At 40.2% G+C, this 17,927-nt stretch overlaps 1 protein-coding gene across 1 annotated transcript in view; it reads right to left on the reverse strand.

Moving 5' to 3' along the window:
• The window catches only part of frzb (frizzled related protein), a 45,679-nt gene extending 30,763 nt beyond the window's left edge, over positions 1-14,916 (reverse strand). Inside the window, exon 1 of the mRNA XM_037686699.1 lies at positions 14,709-14,916. Coding sequence (XP_037542627.1) covers positions 14,709-14,916 — 208 coding nt within the window. The remainder of the gene's footprint in view (positions 1-14,708) is intronic.
• Between the last annotated feature and the right edge of the window lie 3,011 nt (positions 14,917-17,927).

Here is a 17,927-nt window from a genome sequence, read left to right on the forward strand (position 1 = left end):
ATATATATATATATATATATATATATATATATAGTAGTTGGAGTGAGGACAGAGGATGCAGAGGACAGAGTGAGATGGAGGATGACTCGCTGTGGCGACCCCTGAAGAGGGAAAAGCCGAAAGAACAAGAATACATACATACATATATATTCAACCTTTATTGATACAGGTTAGTCCCATTGAGCCAACAGGACTCATTTACAAGAGAGACCTGTATTTTAACAAAGAGTGATGACAACAGTGGATAACAAACTGTTTTTCAATTGTAAAACAAACAAACAATTAAAAAAACTTAAATTTGTTTGAATCATTAGTGAATGTGTATTGTTGTCGTTGTTATCAGTGTCTTATTATGTTGTGCTCTGGTCCAGTGTCTTCATGGACGATGTGTGTGAGGGTGGACATGTTTGGAGGTTGCTGTGTTGAAGCTCCATGGATCAGCCTCTCTGCAGCTCTCAGCACCTTCACTGAGCCTTGAGGGAATCACTGAGCTGCTCTTGTTCTTCACAGTTAGAATGTGGGAGCTCTCGTCAAATGATGATCTCCAGTATCATCTTGTTCATGCCAGGCTTTTCATCCACTGACCACCACCTGGAAACATCAAGGGGACCAGCAGCTGTTTAACACATCTGGAAGGAAACCAGTGAGATTTTAATATGATCATTATGATATGATGTTATGTGGGGGAGTGGTGGAGCAGAGGTTAGAAGATGGGCCTGTGATGGGAAAGTCGCAGGTTCAACTCCCGGTACCGTCAACATCAAAATGAGGTGAAAAAGGTGAAACACCCACACCTGCCTCCACCCTCAATGGCCCCACTCTGGGCCCCTGAGCAAGGCACTCAACCCCCACCATCTGCTCCTAAACAGGTCTCTCTAGAAAATGAGTTCTCTTGACTCAATGAGACTACCTGGATAAATAAAGGCTAAATGAAAAAATATAAGTTTAAAATAGAAATACTCACATGAGGCCGAGGTTGTGTGCGTGACGTGCACGTTCCTGAGAGTGTGTGTGAGACGTGCACATTCCTGAGGTTGTGTGTGTGACGTGCACGTTCCTGAGAGTGTGTGTGAGACGTGCACATTCCTGAGAGTGTGTGCGTGACGTGCACGCTCCTGAGAGTGTGTGCGTGACGTGCACGTTCCCGAGAGGCCACAGACAGAGCAGCTGCAGCTTTTTGTTCAGTTCCTGTAGTCCTGCAGTTTTCAAGCTGAAATGAAAAATCATCATGAATATGAACTTTACAGTCTATAGTTACCTGTTCATAGAAACACATGGAGGTGTCTCACCTTGTGACTCACAATAAAATATGTACATTTATGAACTCTAATGAACTTATAATGATGCTCCTACTCTTTGTGGATGAACCGATGGTACCACACCATCTCTCAGTCGGACAGTCTGATCAGTTTGATCAAAATCCTCCAGTTTAAAATCCTCACTGCTCAGATGAATCCTCCTCAAAGATACTTCCTCCTCTTCCTCACATCTTGTTCTTTGGGAAACCTTCAAAATGAAAACAGGAGATTTGTGTCTACACAAAAACATTGTACAAAGGAGGTCAATCTTATTTTCTATTTCATATATTCTCCCTGGTTTAAATTTTTTAATTTCTTAGAATTTAAACAAAACTCCAGTTTTGATGCATATCTGTTGATAATGAACCAAAGCTGCTGAAATAGTATGATTGTTAGAAAAATATTCCTGTCATCAGATCTCAGTCAGCTTCATTGCAGCTGAACACTGTGTTACACTGAACATAACATCAGCTGGTGGACATAAATACAGTACAGTAATATTATATTCACAAAATACTAACAATACTATGTTCATCTTACTTGTGAAAAGTTATCCCCCGAGACCTGACATCAACAGTCCGTCGATTAGAACAGAAATAAGTTGTGAAGTGCTGAAACATCTTCTGCTTTAACCAAATAAGAAGGATGACCGCTCCAAGATGGCGGCCGTATTTCCTGCGCCGCAGCAGCCCATGCGGGATCTAGCATTTATATGATATCTGTGGCTGCAGCCCTCTGTGAATAGCAAGCAGCCATCGAGGTACTAACAACCAATTGTTAGGGTGATGGTCCTCCTTTTACATGTGAACAGCTAGTTCTGGATGTCAAGCAGTGGTTGATCCACTATGAGAAGGTGTTGTTTATAAGACCGAGTTTGTTGCAGCTCCTCAGACTGAAGAAGTCTTTTGGATAAAAGATGAAATGTTTCAACAACAAGAATCTGTCCAGAGGACCTGACCCAACCTTTTTAAATGTATCTACCTGGATTATTGAGCATGCATCAACATACCGTAACTATGAATAAAACAACAAAAAATAAAAGCAAAATATCTATAAAAACACTAGTTTTCAGCTTTATTGTTTATTGTGATCTAAACCTATAGCTTTAGTTAACATTTAAGCAATGAATATTTTATAATATCTAACATTAGAGACAGTCATATTCCACTAACGCAGATGTTAGCTAACAAATGTTGCCAACTTCTTAGTTATGTTCAGCTGGGTTTAAGTTTTAATCTAGCTTGCTAACGCTAAAATCAGTCCCTTTATGCTTGGTTTTTTTTTTTAACAAACTCAATGGGGAAATGACTAATTTACCTTTCTCAGAATGCATTTTAATTTAAACTTGAACATTTTATTTAATTTTTATAAACTTGTCTGAAACGAGGCCCAAGCTGCTTCAAACTGGAGATGTTCTTGCTCTGAGGAGACAGCCCTAACCACAACACCACTGTGCGACCGCCAAGGACATTTTTTCCTTAAATTTGTGGTGAAATATATTTTGAGAAGCGCTTAGCCAAATAATGTACAAGAACCTCAAAACGTGTACTTAAGAAAACGACTCTAGCCACCACTACTGTCAGTCCTCTGGGTTTGTACTTTGTGTGAAAACATTGCAAAGGATGCTTATTCATTCTCAGCTCGGTTCATTTGAACTCGAGTTGTTGGTTTTTCCACTCAGCAGAACTCACTCCTCTTACAACGGTGAGAACATGTTCCGTTCAGGAACCTCGAGCAGCTGACCACAAACTGCATTTGCAGCAGAATGGTTAACTGGTGTCCCGCTGCATGTTTCACACAAGATGAGACGAGAAAGAACGCCACTCTGAGACAGAGCACGTCTGTGGTTTGGCTGTGCACGTTCACAATGAAGTCACAGAAACATTCTGAACTTGTGACCTAAAATGTCTTACTGGTTTTTGGACTGTGTGTCTTTCATTAGGACATTTTTTTGGTTACAGCTTTCACACTTTCTCTCTCTTTCTACTCCTCTAATGACAGATGTGGTTCAAGTTCAGCCAGTTCTTAAATGTTTACATCTGTAAATCATGCAACACCATGGCACTTCATAGCCGTGGTCTGGATGCCTTTCAATTAAGCCTATTTTACATTTCAGATCTTTAAAAATGACACACAAGTCTTACAGCTGCAAACAGTGCAGAGTACATGTTGTGGTGACGGACCAAACTGAAATAAATCAGCAAGTTTATATATAAAGGTGAAAAGGACTTGCAGGGCGTTTACCAACTGGGACATGTTCAACACATGTCATTCTAAACACAGAAAACAGCACATGTGAGTCATGTCTCAGTCAGATATTCTTTGATACACTGTATTCTTTTTTTAATTTTTTATTTATCCTTCATTTATACAGGGTGTCTCATTGAGCCACGAGAACTCATTTTCAAGAGGGACCTGTTTGGGGAGCAGGTGGGGGGGAGCAGATGGGGGTTGGGGGACTTGCTCATGGGCCCAGGGTGGGGTGAATGAGGGTGGGGGCGGTTGTGGGTGCTTCACCTACCCCACCCACATTTTTGATGTTGTCAGTGACGGGGCTTGAACCGGCGATCTTCCGATCACAGGCCCACCTTCTCTAACCTCTGCGCCACCACTCCCCCATGGGAGTGGGTAACATTACATTATCATGACCAGTCAAGTCAAGTTTAATTATAGAGCACATTTAAAACAGAACCTGTTATCAAAGTGACCAAAGATCTAATATTCAAACTAAAGTGTCTGGTGTTAAAGTTTAAAAAAGAGGGCTGAGCTTCTCCAGCAGCTCCTGTAATGTTGTGTTTAGCCAAAGCAGGCTAATTTACATTTTAGTTTAGTGGTTTGAGATACTGACATCAACAAAGTATCAAGCTTCTGGTGAATTGGAAGACATTGAAAGTATTATTTATTTTTATTTTTAAGAGAAACATGACAGGCCTATTAAGGATATGAACTGAAAACTCTAGAGATTCATCTAACTCGGTCTGTCCGGCACATCTGAGACCAGGTTGTGGGGCAAAAATTTAGGACACGATCTCAGGACCCTCTACTCAGATATTTGCTCCAGCTTTTCCAGAGGGACTGAGATGTCCCAGGCCAGCTGTGACATATTCTGTTCTGAGACCTTGGTCTGCTTTGAGATCTTCTCTCAGTGGGGATGTGTTTGAAACACCTCCATTGGAAGACATCCATCTAGACATATGGGCTTTTGTATTCTAAGCAAAAGCCCAAACCACCTCAAATGCCTGCTTCTGATGCGGAGGAACAGTGACTTGGACTTCCTCTTGACTAGCCAAACTCATCACCGTATCACAAAAGAATAAGCAAAAACAAGCAATAACCTTCAGAGGAAAGTTATTTCAACTATGAAATAGTTGAACAACGTGTAAACTCTGCGGTCTACACTCATCTCCAGGCCAGCGGTCACTCTTTCAGGGATGAAGATGTACACATCCTGGACAGAGAGGAACGATGGTTTGAGAGAGGAGTGAAGGAGGCCATCTTTGTGAAAAGAAATCGTCCATCATTAAACAGGGGTGGAGGCCTCTGGGTTCAACTGTCCCCCTCTTACAATGCTGTGATTGCTAGTATCACTCAGCCCTCTGTGAATAGCAAGCAGCCATAAGGGCATTGATGTTCATTAGTCTGATGGTCCTCCTTTTGCATGTGAACAGCTAGTTGTGGATGTCAAAAACTGGTTGATCCACTATGAGAAGGTGCTATTCATAAGAGGACCTGACTTGACTTTGTTAGGTTTTTCTACCTGGATTACTGAGCATGGATGTTATTTCAATGGTTTGTAACCAGGATGTCATTCTTTGGGTCATTACTCACAGCTTGTGACGATGGCTGAGGGCTGGATCGTAAATCAATAGGTAAAGTGAGAGTGACAGAACGGTTCAAGTTTCGTATCACAGCAGACCCTACCCCAATCACCTGCTCTGTTCTACCCCACAGACCTTGAGACACTTGAACATCTTCATATATGACAGCGCTTCTCAATTATTTTCGGTTAGCGCCCCGCCCCCCAGGAAGACGTAAACATTTCATGCCCCAACTCGCCACCACAACTGTAAATAGTATAATTTGTCTATAAAATTGTTACATGTACAACTCTGCATAACAGTGTGTCCTTATTAACATTAAAGTAAAAAAGAATATAGATCAACTACAACGAAGAATAACTTTATTAACATTTAACTTTATTTATTTTGAGTTGACGTTTTGTTGCCTGCGTTCTGTGAGTGACGTCCAGAGCGCATGAACATAAACCACATGCAGCGAGGTGTCGGAGTTATTTATCATGTCAGCTGCAGAGGGAAGCAACACGGTTCATGCATGGCTCCCAAAATGACAAGACAGTCGTATATTTGTTCATAACTTTATTATTAGTAAACTTGAGATTCGAGCAAACAGCTGCTGGAACACACGACAAAGTGAGAATGGTGGAAAACAAACAAACAAACAAACAACTACTCCCTGTGGCAAAAAAGCATGTTCCCTGGGGTTACATGTGCCCCACCCCCCCGGCATTGCCACGCCCCCCCCCCCCCCCAGGGGGGCACGCCCCACTATTTGAGAAGGACTGATATGCAGTAACTCTATCCCAACCTAGATCTGGCTAAAACTAATAGTAATTTTCTATTAAATCACAAATGTCAGTTCACTTCAGTTTTTTAACAAAGAAGTCAGGTCCTCAGGATGGATCAAAAAAATAAAAAAAACTTGTTACAACATCTTTTTTTACTTATTTATTTTTAATCCGTCCAGAGGACCTGATTTAACTTAGTTAGATTTTTCTACCTGGATTATTGAACATGCATCAGAATATTTGCTTCCGTTAATTTATGTGGTGCCAAGTGACAACAAAAGTCTTGCAAGAGTTTTGTACCAAGGCAATTTCATAAACATGCACTAACATGAATAGAATGCAGGGCTGGTGCAGATATTATAAAGGAGACCACTAGTTTTTGCATGGATAAAATGTACAAAATTCAATTAATATTCAGCTGCTTGATTGACAAATGTTACAGTCTTGCACACCCCACTGGAAACAAGTTTCAGCTGATTTAATTAACATAAATATGGTGTCTAAAAAAGTTAAGTCAGGTCCTCTGGATGTTCATAAAACATTAAAAAAAAAATGAAAAAAAAGTTGTAGCACGTTTCGTCTTTCAGCTTTCTTTTTTAAACGTCTAGAGGACCTGACTTAACTTAGTTAGATTTTTCTACCTGGATTATTGAGCATGCATCAGGATATAAATATGGTGCATTCAAGTTGTAAATGGAAGTTAGTATTTTCAAGTTCCAAGGTAGAAAAATTAATGGGAACATCCTCTAAAATGGAGTTTTCACATAGAAATTCTGAAACTCCTAACCAGCCGTGACATCAAAATTCAACATGGCTTCCTTACATTTTTGCTGATGTGACAGCTGCGGTGCAAAACTTCTTTTTAAATTTCTGTAAGTTGGACTTCTTTTCTACCAGCCACACATACTCTTGTCTCTATCAGGCAACATGTTGCTGCAGTGTTTAACTAGAGAGAAATACAGTTACTGGTTTGTACTGGCAGTAGTAGTCAACCTGGTTACTGGGCACAACAACTAACAAATCCTACTGACTTGCAAATGAAACATGGTGAAGATGGATGCGACTTCATTCCCATATGCAAGTTTTGGCTACTAAATTAAATACAAAGCAGAAAAAACTCCCCAATATTAGAATAGGTTTTTCTCTGTTGTTGAAATCAAATTCAAACTGTACGGCGCTTCCACCTGCTCTGAATGTTCACACTGGCAAAATATCACAAGTACTGTCATGTCACTAAAGGGAAGTGAGCAATGTTTGCCTTCCTGTTGAAGATATATATATTTTAATAAAGCCAAAAAAAACAAGTATGAAATCCAATGACCTGGCCAGATATATACAGTTTACAGACTGATGGTGTATTTACAGAACGTGCAGATTTCTAAAGTTGCAGTATTAGCTTAAATAATTAAGATTGTGATGGTTGGTATCAGCAGGGAAAAGCAGCTCCGGTTCCAGTCAAGACATGCACAGAGAGAGAAAGTGGGTCTCCAGCTTTGGTTTACCAAATGCTGAAATGTCCAGTATTAATCTGTATCTTTAGTTCAAACTCCATCAGAGTTTTCCTTTAGTGGGTAAAACATGAGGGATATTAAACACCACATACCAAATACTTTTCAAACCCACGGTACTGTTGTTGATGTGAGCACAGATGATACTGACATCTAGAACCAAGATCTTTGTAGATGAAAACCAAACTGAACTTTTATAACTGTCAACAAAAAGTCCTCCGTTTAACAGACCAAAACAAACAAATTATTATGTATTGAAGCCAAACATGTTATATCTAAATGGAACTTGTATTTTTTTAATTATTAATTTTTACAAGATTTAAATACACATTTATCCTTGTAGTAATTGTTCTAAAGTGTGAGCTGTTTCATGTCTGAAGTTAAACTCAGCTAAAACAAACACTTTATTTATGGAACAGTGACAATATTTGTATTATTACTAGGTGAATACCCATCTTTAACACCTAAACAAACTAAACATTCAACAATAATTAGTCTGCAGGTAATGGAGAAGTTATGATCTGCAGAAGGATTATATTTCTTTTACCTTCTGTTAAGGTGAAAAGAACGTGCATGCTGAGCGGAGAGGAACTGACGGTTCTGCTCCAGACTGGGTAAACAAATGATCGTACGATTATCGAGTACGTCTAATACACATTTTTAAAAAGAGAGTTCCATGGATTTGAATAAAAATGCTTAAAAATGTTGCTGTAATGCTGGTGATATTTGAATCTCAGTCCATTTCTATAGTTTCATCATACAGAGATGTGATCAGGGGCGGCTGTGGTTGAGTGGTTAGAGCAGTCGTCCTCCAATGTGAGAGTTGGGGGTTCGAATCCACCAGCAGTCACATGTCGAAGTGTCCCTGGGCAAGACACTGAACCCCTCATAGCCTCTGATGTGTGTCCCATCAGTGTATGAATGTGATAAAGCTCTGATTAGTCTCTTTAGAATGATTTGTTCAATTAGCTTTGTAGAGATCTAGTAGAGTGCTGTATGAATGGATAAATGAGGCACAGATTGTAGTGTAAAGCGCTTTGAGTATCTTGAAATAAGATAGAGAGGCGCTATATAAGTACAGTCCACAGTCCATCATCATTCACTTCACCACTTGTTCTTGCCGAGGTCGGACACTTTGCCCCTCCCCTCCCTCTCTGCTTTGCTTTGCTGCTCTGTCTGTCTGTGAAACTGCTTCTGAGCCTCTCTTCATTTCTTCCAAACCATAATTATGGACTTGTTTTTATCAGTTGGTCCCTCAACACAATTTACAACATTTCTTCAAAGAGAAGACAGGCTTTAGACGAGCCGATTTGCTCTGTTGGCACGCACGCAGCTGGATATCTCATCAACTTGGAAGACTTGATGATGTGTCTATCTCTGCTGCCATTTGTGGATTTTAAGGACACATATTTAATGGGATTTACGATAACTGGTTCCTGCTTTTTGGATTCGGCTGGTTGCTGGTTTTATCTACAATCAAGGAAGTTGTCAGCAGCAAATTTGGACCTGATCACGCTGTTTACCTTTATGATGGCTTGGTTCGTGTCTCGAGTATCCGGACTCAAATGCTTTGGGCAGAATGGATCAGATTTCGGGGATTTTACTCAGGTAAGTTCCATCAGTGTGGCCATGTAATTTGGACATTTCAAAACCGTTTGGACCAACACAGACTCAAGGTAGATGTCATTAAGTTCTGCCTGTCTCCAAAACAGCTGTGTGTTTATCTAAGTTGGCTCCCTTGGCTGGCCTTGAAGGCCATCTTATCTGAACTCGCCTGGAGAACATCTGATGCTCCCCCTCGAGGAATTTCCAACTGATAACCAAATGAAACCAGCTGAATAAACTTGTGTCATCATTTCAGGACTCTTGGATTCTCATTGACGTTATCCTTGGCCATTCCCCGAAATACCTCGAAAATGTTTACGGATCTCACCGAAGGAAACTGGCTGATTATTACATCCTTATCAGAACTCTTACAGTGCCCTCGAGAGCATCTATGGTCATGCTCACCGCTCTCATCATCTCCCCCCTCTGCAGAATGTCTACGTCACTATGTGCTTGTTCGTGCAAGGTTTTTTTTAATATCAGAGTTTTTCTTCTCAGCCAAGAAGAAAGAGTCTGATAGGATTTTTTCGCCTCCACTTCCTACATGTGTCCAGTTTTCACTACTTTTTGTCTGTCTAAACAGGTCTCACTTGTAAATGAGTCTTCTAGGCTCAATGTGACTTATCTGTTTAAATAAAGGTTGAATGAAAAAGTGATCAGTCCAGGTTGAATGACGATGTTCGCCTGTTGAATGAGGATAAAACAGAGGTCCTCTTTGGATGGATGGACATTTTGATGGTTTTCTTGTATCTAAATTTTCCTCATTTCAAATTGACTTTTACTTACTCCAAACAGCTGTTAGTCCAAATGTAGCTAAAACTAAAGTTCATCACTCGTGTCTGGATCAAGTCTAATTTAAACAAAAAAGATAAGTAGTTAATGCAAACATTCTGTAAACTTGGTGACTGTTGTCACTTTTGTTTTTCACTGTAATTCTGGTGGTGGCGGCACGGTGTTGTAGTTGGTAGAGCTGCCGCCTCACAGCAAGAATGATACTGGATCAAATCCTGGCCCGGGGACCTTTCTGGGTGGAGTTTTCATGTTCTCTCTGTGCTGCGTGGGTTTTCCCCAGGTACTCCTGTTTCCTCCCACAGACCAAAAACATGCATGTTGTCCCTAGGTGTGAGTGGGAGAGTGAATGGTTGTCTGTCTCGTTTGTCTCTATGTGTCCCTGTGACGGACTGGAGACTTGTCCAGGGTGTCCCCCTCCTCTCGCACAATAGATGTGTTTACATGGACATAAGTAATCAAATTAAAACAGCCATTCGGAATAAAAATGCAACATGTAAACGTCCCATTCATATTATTCTTTGTTGATTCAGCTCGATCCGAATGAATTTGTAATCAGAATGAGAGGGGTGGTTTATGCCGATTCATAATCCAAACTGTGTGCGTGTAAACACTTAATCTGAGCGTTTTATTTTGATCGTGGAAAACTGACCTGACTGCGCAGGTGCGACCTGTCAACATCACGTATTTCTGCCTGGCTAGATGTTGGGGAAGTAAAACTGGTTGGTGAGCAACACATCATTTCTACTAGAAACTTTGAAAGAGCTCAAAATGATCTGGATTACCTGTAGCTCAATAAGGGAGTGCAGTAACAAATCCACCATCATTAAAACCTGATGTGAGCCCATTTTGAACGTTCAGGTTTGTTTACATTCATCACGGAAGTAGAACTTCTACTTCTGCGGCTTTTAAGGTGAGTTTACCACTCTGCGCATGTCAGTACTCCTATTCTGAATAAAAGCCTGCTGCATGTAAACACTGGTCGTGAATGGATTGCACTCATGTAAATGATACATTAGGATTATTTAATGTGAATACATTTTAATCTGATCAAATAAATTTGTGCAGCTAAAAACTGCTGTATATGGGCACCAGTGACCCCCACTACCCATAAAAGAAGAAGCGGGTAAAGGATGGAAGTAATTCTGGAATTTTTTTTTACATGTTTTCTTCTGAAAGTGAACCAAGCACTACAGGAATCTACTGATTTGTTCTGATGCATGCTCAATAATCCAGGAAGAAAAATCTAAAAAAATGTTAAATCTGGTCCTCTGGACATTCAAAAAAACAACAACAACAAAAAAAAACAAAGCAAAACAACAACAACAAAAATGTAGAAACATTTTGTCTTTCATCTGATAACCCAGATAACTGCTTTAACCACTCAGCCACAACTGCCATGTAAGTATAAGTGGAACTGGACCCTGACAATGACCCTAAACATACGTGTAAATCCACTGAAGAAATGAAACACAAAGAAACTGAGAATCCTGGAATGGTCACGCCAAAGATCTTAATACCATCAAGACTTTGTGGGGGAACCTGGGTGAGCAATGTTTATGGATGCTCCAGAGGCCACTGTAAGAGTTCTGATAAAGATGGAATAATCAGCCAGTTTCCTCCGATGAGATTCGTAAACATTTAAAAAAGTTAAATCTGGTCTTATGGACATTCAAAAAACAAAACAAAGCAACAACAACAACAAAAAAATAGTAGAAACGTTTTGTCTCTCATCCGAGAGACTTCCTCAGTCTGAGGTGCTGTATTCAGGTCAGTCTCTTAAATAGCACCTTCTCAGAGTGGATCAACCAGTTTTGCTGCTGACAACCAAAATCAGCTGATCACATGATCAAGAAGGACCATCAGCCTAACAATGGATCATTAGCACACTGAGGGCTGTTTACTGTTCACAGAGGGCTGAGTGATACTAGCAATCACAGCATTGTAAGAGGGGGACAGTTGAACCCGGAGGCCTCCACCCCTGTTTAATGATGGACGATTTCTTTTCACAAAGATGGCCTCCTTTACTCCTCTCTCAAACCATCGTTCCTCTCTGTCCAGGATGTGAACATCTTCATCCCTGAAAGAGTGACCACTGGTCTGGAGATGAGTGTAGACCGCAGAGTCCTGGCCTGATGATGTTGATCTTCTGTGCTGGTCCATCCTTTTGGCCAGTGGCTGTTTAGTTTCCCCGATGTAAGACTGATCACCCTCCTGACACTGAACAGCATACACAATATTACTCTGTTTGTGCCGGGGGACTGGATCTTTGGGATGAACCAGTCTTTGACGTGATGTATTTTTGAATTCCAGAGGACCAGTTTAACTTTTTTAGACTACTGATTTGTGCTTGCTAATAACCACAACTTTCCATGTAAATAATGTTAAATAAAATTTAAAGTGGTGCAAATGTCTATAAAGATAGTGTATGCATGAACCGCTATGTTCAAAGTGGTTTAAACGCAACAATCCACCAGCTCAGCTCAGTCCTCTCTAATGTTAACTCTATTTCTCTAAACTGAGGCAGTTTAAACAGTTGTCTTCAACAGGTATGATATTGACTGTTCATAACTTTTACACAGAGCCCCACTTCACAATGATCAAACTTGCCTTCAAGCAGTTGCTGGATCATTTGAAAACTGATTTGTCACTTGGTGATTACATTTTGTACAAAGTAGTTCCTCTAACAAAAAAAAAGAAACAAATACAAGAACACTGCAGGAAAATCACATTTTATGAAACCAAAAGGTTCAGCTGTTTCATAAACATTTAATAAGATAAGTTTATTATTTTTTCTCATAAAATTAAATAACGCATGGAAATCAGCCAATATTTTTGCCTGGAGTTGTACAACCAAACATCCACTATCTGTGCCAGCTTTTTAAATGTATTTATTTTTTAAGGATGTTCTTTTATAAGCATCGGCATGCTGTTCAGATAAATGAAGTCATGTATCTTAACAAACAGAGGTCTGAGCAACAGTTCATCACTGGAAATAAAAAGTTCTGATTATTTACAGAAGCCCTCTGAACATCTGTGTTAAAGAAATAAAAAATCATCAGTCATGCAGCTTTGGTCTGGTTGAATGACCAGACTGACTCGTGGAAAAGTGAAGCAAGCTTTTCTTTTTTTATTAATTTGAAAGAAGTTTGAACAAGCATTTTTGTAAGTCAACAAAAACAACACAAACATTTGTTATAAAAGACACGTAAAGAAACTAAATCTGAGTCTCAAAGTTTGACTGTTTTTGGACCAGAAGAAAACTGGTAGAGTAAAAGATGAAACTTTAAAAAGATCACATCTGGATTCATCTTCCTTATTTCTTACTTTCTTTGGTCGTTTTTTTTTTTTTGTCCACACAAATTTATTTCATCTTAGTAAAAAGCTATAGAGTCTAAAGTGAACATAAAATCAATTTTTATTGGTCACATGCACAATCATGGTATAATATGCAGTGACATGCAATATTGTGCCTGCACCCAAAAATAATGAAACAAGGGCACACAGAATAAAAAATAAATAAATAAATAAATAAATAAAAAAACAACTAGAAATACAAATGTTTAACAAAACCAGATATAAAATTACTGATGCATGATAACGTTATTATTGTTTTTAATTTTTTTAGCATATTATTACATTTTCAGGGGTTTCTATGGAAATTTCTTGTTTATTGTTAATATTTCAGAAACTGACATCAAAACTGGAACAAGGACATCAGATTTTCTTCACTCCAAGTTCTTTTCACAAAACATAAAAATTATGTATTTTATTTATCACCTAATGGTGAGATGTGCAATGATTTTGTTTAAAAAGAGGCATTTTTACCATCTTTCTTTCTTAAGCCTCTTATGAATGATGATAAAATTATATTTATTTTAAGACAAAAGGATAAAAATGTTATTGCTCTGCATTAAATCCTCCTTCTTCAGTTAGGCAGACATTGTTTCCTTTTCTTATATTGTTACAAAATAAAGTAAAATGTAAGTTATAGATTTATTTAAAAGGCATTTTGTCGTGTTAAATGAGAAAAGTGAATAAGTCGGATCAGTTTTAGTTTTGCTGTGATTTAAATAAGGTTTCTATTTATTTGATAGAATGTCTTAATCTCCAATAGATGTGATAAAATACTTGTCAACATTTACAGTATTTTGCATCAAAAATGTTGAGAAACCCATTTGAGATAGTAAAAAAATAAGACATGGCCGAACAAACTATCACTGCAATTTAAACATATTCTACTGAAATCATTTGGCCATAAACGATTAAATCTGCTGAAACGATGCAGAAGATATTTATAATGACCGATATGTCCACTTTTTTTCTGCAAAGTATAAATAAATAATACAAATAAATAATAAAACTGAGTTCATATAGGTAGGCCCCCATGATCAACACTACTTAATAAAAAAAATTGTTGATAAACCTTAACATTCTTTTGCTGTTTTAATGTTTTTTACTTGATGTTAAATACATTTAAATGATATAATATTTAGATAAAATGTCCTGATGAAACAGGCAAATAAAAGTCTCATGAGAGGAGCTCAATTATTTGTTCTGAATTTAAATCCTCCTGGAGTGATTCATTAAATATATTTCCTCATAAACAAGTTGACATCTGTGATTCATAAAATCAATTGATCCATTGCTGCTGAGTCATCTGCTTTGATCGATTCATTAATACATCTTATAAATTAAACCTTTGAGAGGTTAGATGAGCATTTTAGAATGTTATAATTTAGTTGTTCAAATAAATAAATCTGCGCCTGTTGGAAAACAAACCAAAAAGTTGCACACATTTTAAAGAGAAATTTAAAAGTTAAACCAAAACAATAAAAACAAGAAACTTGATCGATTTAAAGGGCCACTGTGAAAGCTGTTCTTTTAGTGCGCAAATGAAAGTTTGTTGGTGCACACACTCACCCAGCAGCCCCTCGAACTGCTCGATGGCCAGAACCGCGTTGTCCTGCGTGCTGTGGTGGAGGTGGTTGGGCATCTTGGTCATGTTCCACGGCATGGACCGGCACAGCGGGATCCGGACCGGCTCGCAGGACGCAGCCAGGACGGCAGGCGGCCACAGCGCGCACGACACGGCCAGCAGAGACACGGAGAGTCCCGGGGAGAAGAGCATGATGGTGCGTTCAGGGACCAGCGCGGGCACCGTAAAGGTTCAGCCGGTCCAAGTTAAATCCAGACCAGGACGGGGTTTTCCTCTTCTGATTGGTGCTTTTCTGTTGTTGCTGTGGGATCTGCTGGAGGGTGGAGCTGCTGTCTTACGCACACTTCCTCCTCCTTCTTTTCTACACCTCCCTTCCTCTACTTTCCTCACCTACAGCTACTCCTCCCCTCCTTTCTCTTCTTATTCTCCACCCTTAAAGACAGATTCCTTTTAGATGAAAAGTCAACAAACTAAAGCCACGAAAAGCTCTGGGATGTTTCACTTCATGGAATAAGTGGGGAGAACACGCACCGTTTAGTTGCAGCACATGTGAAAACAATCCACTGCAAATAGTCCCAAATTAACTTATTCAAAGTTTATGCTGGTAAAGTAGTCTGCTGATGGAGTCTGATGGTTCCCACTATAGGGACTGCCCTCTTCAAAAGGTCATCAGATAATTCTGAAGGGGTCACAAATAACTGTTTTGATATAAATCTATGTCCACTCGTTTTTATTATTATTACTATTTAAAGGTGTTTGCTCAGCTGAGGCCACGGTCCTCAGTCAGAAAAGGGTGGATTGCTCTGTTCGAGTCGAGGGTGAGGTTCTGCCTCAAAGTGGAGGAGTTCAAGTATCTCAGGGTTTTGTTCACGAGTGAGGGAAAAATGGAACGTGAGATTGACAGACAGATTGTTGCAGCGTCTTCAATATTGCAGACTCTGTGCCAGTCTGTTGTGGTGAAGAGAGCTGAGCTGTAAGGTGAAGCTCTCTGTTTACTGGTCAGTCTACGTTCCTACCCTCACCTGTGGTCATGAACTCTGGGTAGTGAGTGACTGAAAGAATAACGAGAAGTTCAGTTATCTGGGAGAAACTCAGAGTAGAACCGCTGCTCCTCCACATCGAGAGGAGCCATGGTTCGGGCATCTGGTAAGGATGCTTCCTGGGCGCCTCCCCAGGGAGGTGCTTTGGGCATGTTAGACTGGGAGGACACCCCGGGGAAGACCCAGGACATGCTGAAGATACTGTCTCTCAGTTGGCCTGGGAACACCTTGGGGTCCTCACAGAAGAGCTGGAAGAGTTGGCTGTGGAAAGAGATGTCTGGACTTCCCTGGTCAAGCTGCTGCCCCTGAGACCTGGCTTTGGAACAAGTAAATGGTAAATGGACTGTGTTTATATAGCACCTTTCTATCTTATCAAGGCACTCAAAGCGATTTACACTAAAATCTGTGCCCCATTCAAACAGCAGTCTATAGATCTCTACAAAGCTAACTGAACAAATCATTCTAAACAGACTAATCTGTGCTTTATCACATTCATACACCGATGGAATGCACATCAGAGGCAATGAGGGGTTCAGTGTCTTGCCCAGGGACACTTTGGCATGTGACTGCTGGTGGATTCGGACCCCCAAATTTTGTATTGGAGGACGACTGCTCTAACCACTCAGCCACAGCTGCCCGTGAAGCTGCAAGTGAAAGATGATGGATGGATGGATGGATGGATGACTTTTGCAGAGACTGTAGACAACTGCACAGATACTTGAAAGTTGAAGCAATAAAAACAAGCTCCAACTCAAATAAAAATAAAGTCCCGCCACTGCCTCCATCCATCCATGTAAAGAAAGAGACATTTTATTACAATAAATAAAAAATAAGAATGCACATTAGATAAGTTCTTAGGCATTGTTGATTACTGGTAACAAACTTTTAATTTGATGCTGTATGTTCAATTTTTTTAAAACATGATTAGTTATCCAGAGTGAGAGAGTGAATGGTCTTTTGTCTCTATGTGTCCCTGTGATGGACTTGCGACACATCCAGGGTGTCCCCCACCTCTCACACAGTGATTGCTGGACATGGGCACCAGCGATCCCCGTGACCCAAAATGGAAGAACCGGGTAAAAGATAATGGATGGATGGTTATCCGTCCGTCCGTCCGTCCGTCCGTCCGTCCGTCCGTCCGTCCGTCCGTCCGTCCGTCCGTCCGTCCGTCCGTCCATCCATCCATTACCTTAATGCTCTTACACATAATGCAACACCATCATTGTGTATTAAAAGGTGGGGTAGGTGTGACTTTTGTAGCAGGAGGTTGAGAAATCTGTAGAAAAAACTGGATATCTAGACACCAGATCAGAAAGTTCCATTCATCCATTATCTTTACCTGCTTCTTCCTTTTTGGGTTGCGGGGGTCACTGGAGCCCATATCCAGCTATCACTGTGTGAGAGACCGGGGACATCCTAGACAGGTCTCCAGTCCATCACAGGGACATATAGAGACAAATGAGACAAACAACATTCACTCTCTCTCTCTCTCTCACCTAGGGACAATTTAGAGTTACCAATCAGTCTAACGTGCATGTTTATGGTCTGAGGGAGGAAACCGGAGTACCTGGAGAAAACCCACGCGTGCACGGAGAGAACATGCAAACTCCACCCAGAAAGGTCCCTGGCTGGAATTTGATCCGGCGATCTTCTCGCTGAGAGGCAGCAGCTCTATCACCTGTGCCATCATATTGCCCAGAACCAGAAAGCTGAAGTTGGAATTGAAAATGCCTTCCTGTCAGCTGGGTCCAGAATAACTTTGAAGTCCTTACCTCTCCACTTAACAAACAACATTGTCCTTATTAAAAAACCAAAAACCCACCAGATCATCCTTTTAAGTGATGACTTTTACTGTGAGACATTTGAGGGTTTCTTGCATATTCAAGTTCCCCCACAAAGTCTTGATGGTATTAAGATCTTTGGCGTGACCATTCCAGGATTCTCAGTTTCTTTGTGTTTCATTTCTTCAGTGGATTTACACGTATGTTTAGGGTCATTGTCAGGGTCCAGTTTCACTTATACTTACATGGCAGTTGTGGCTGAGTGGTTAAAGCAGTTATCTGCCAATGGGAGAGTTATGGGTTTGATTCTGCCAGCAGTCACATGCTGAAGTGTCCCTGGGCAAGATACTGAACCCCTCATTGCCTCTGATGTGTGTCCCAT

Source organism: Nematolebias whitei, chromosome 13 (genome assembly GCF_014905685.2).
Source record: "Nematolebias whitei isolate Nwh7 chromosome 13, NemWhi1, whole genome shotgun sequence".
In the NCBI taxonomy this organism is placed as follows: Eukaryota; Metazoa; Chordata; class Actinopteri; order Cyprinodontiformes; family Rivulidae; genus Nematolebias; species Nematolebias whitei.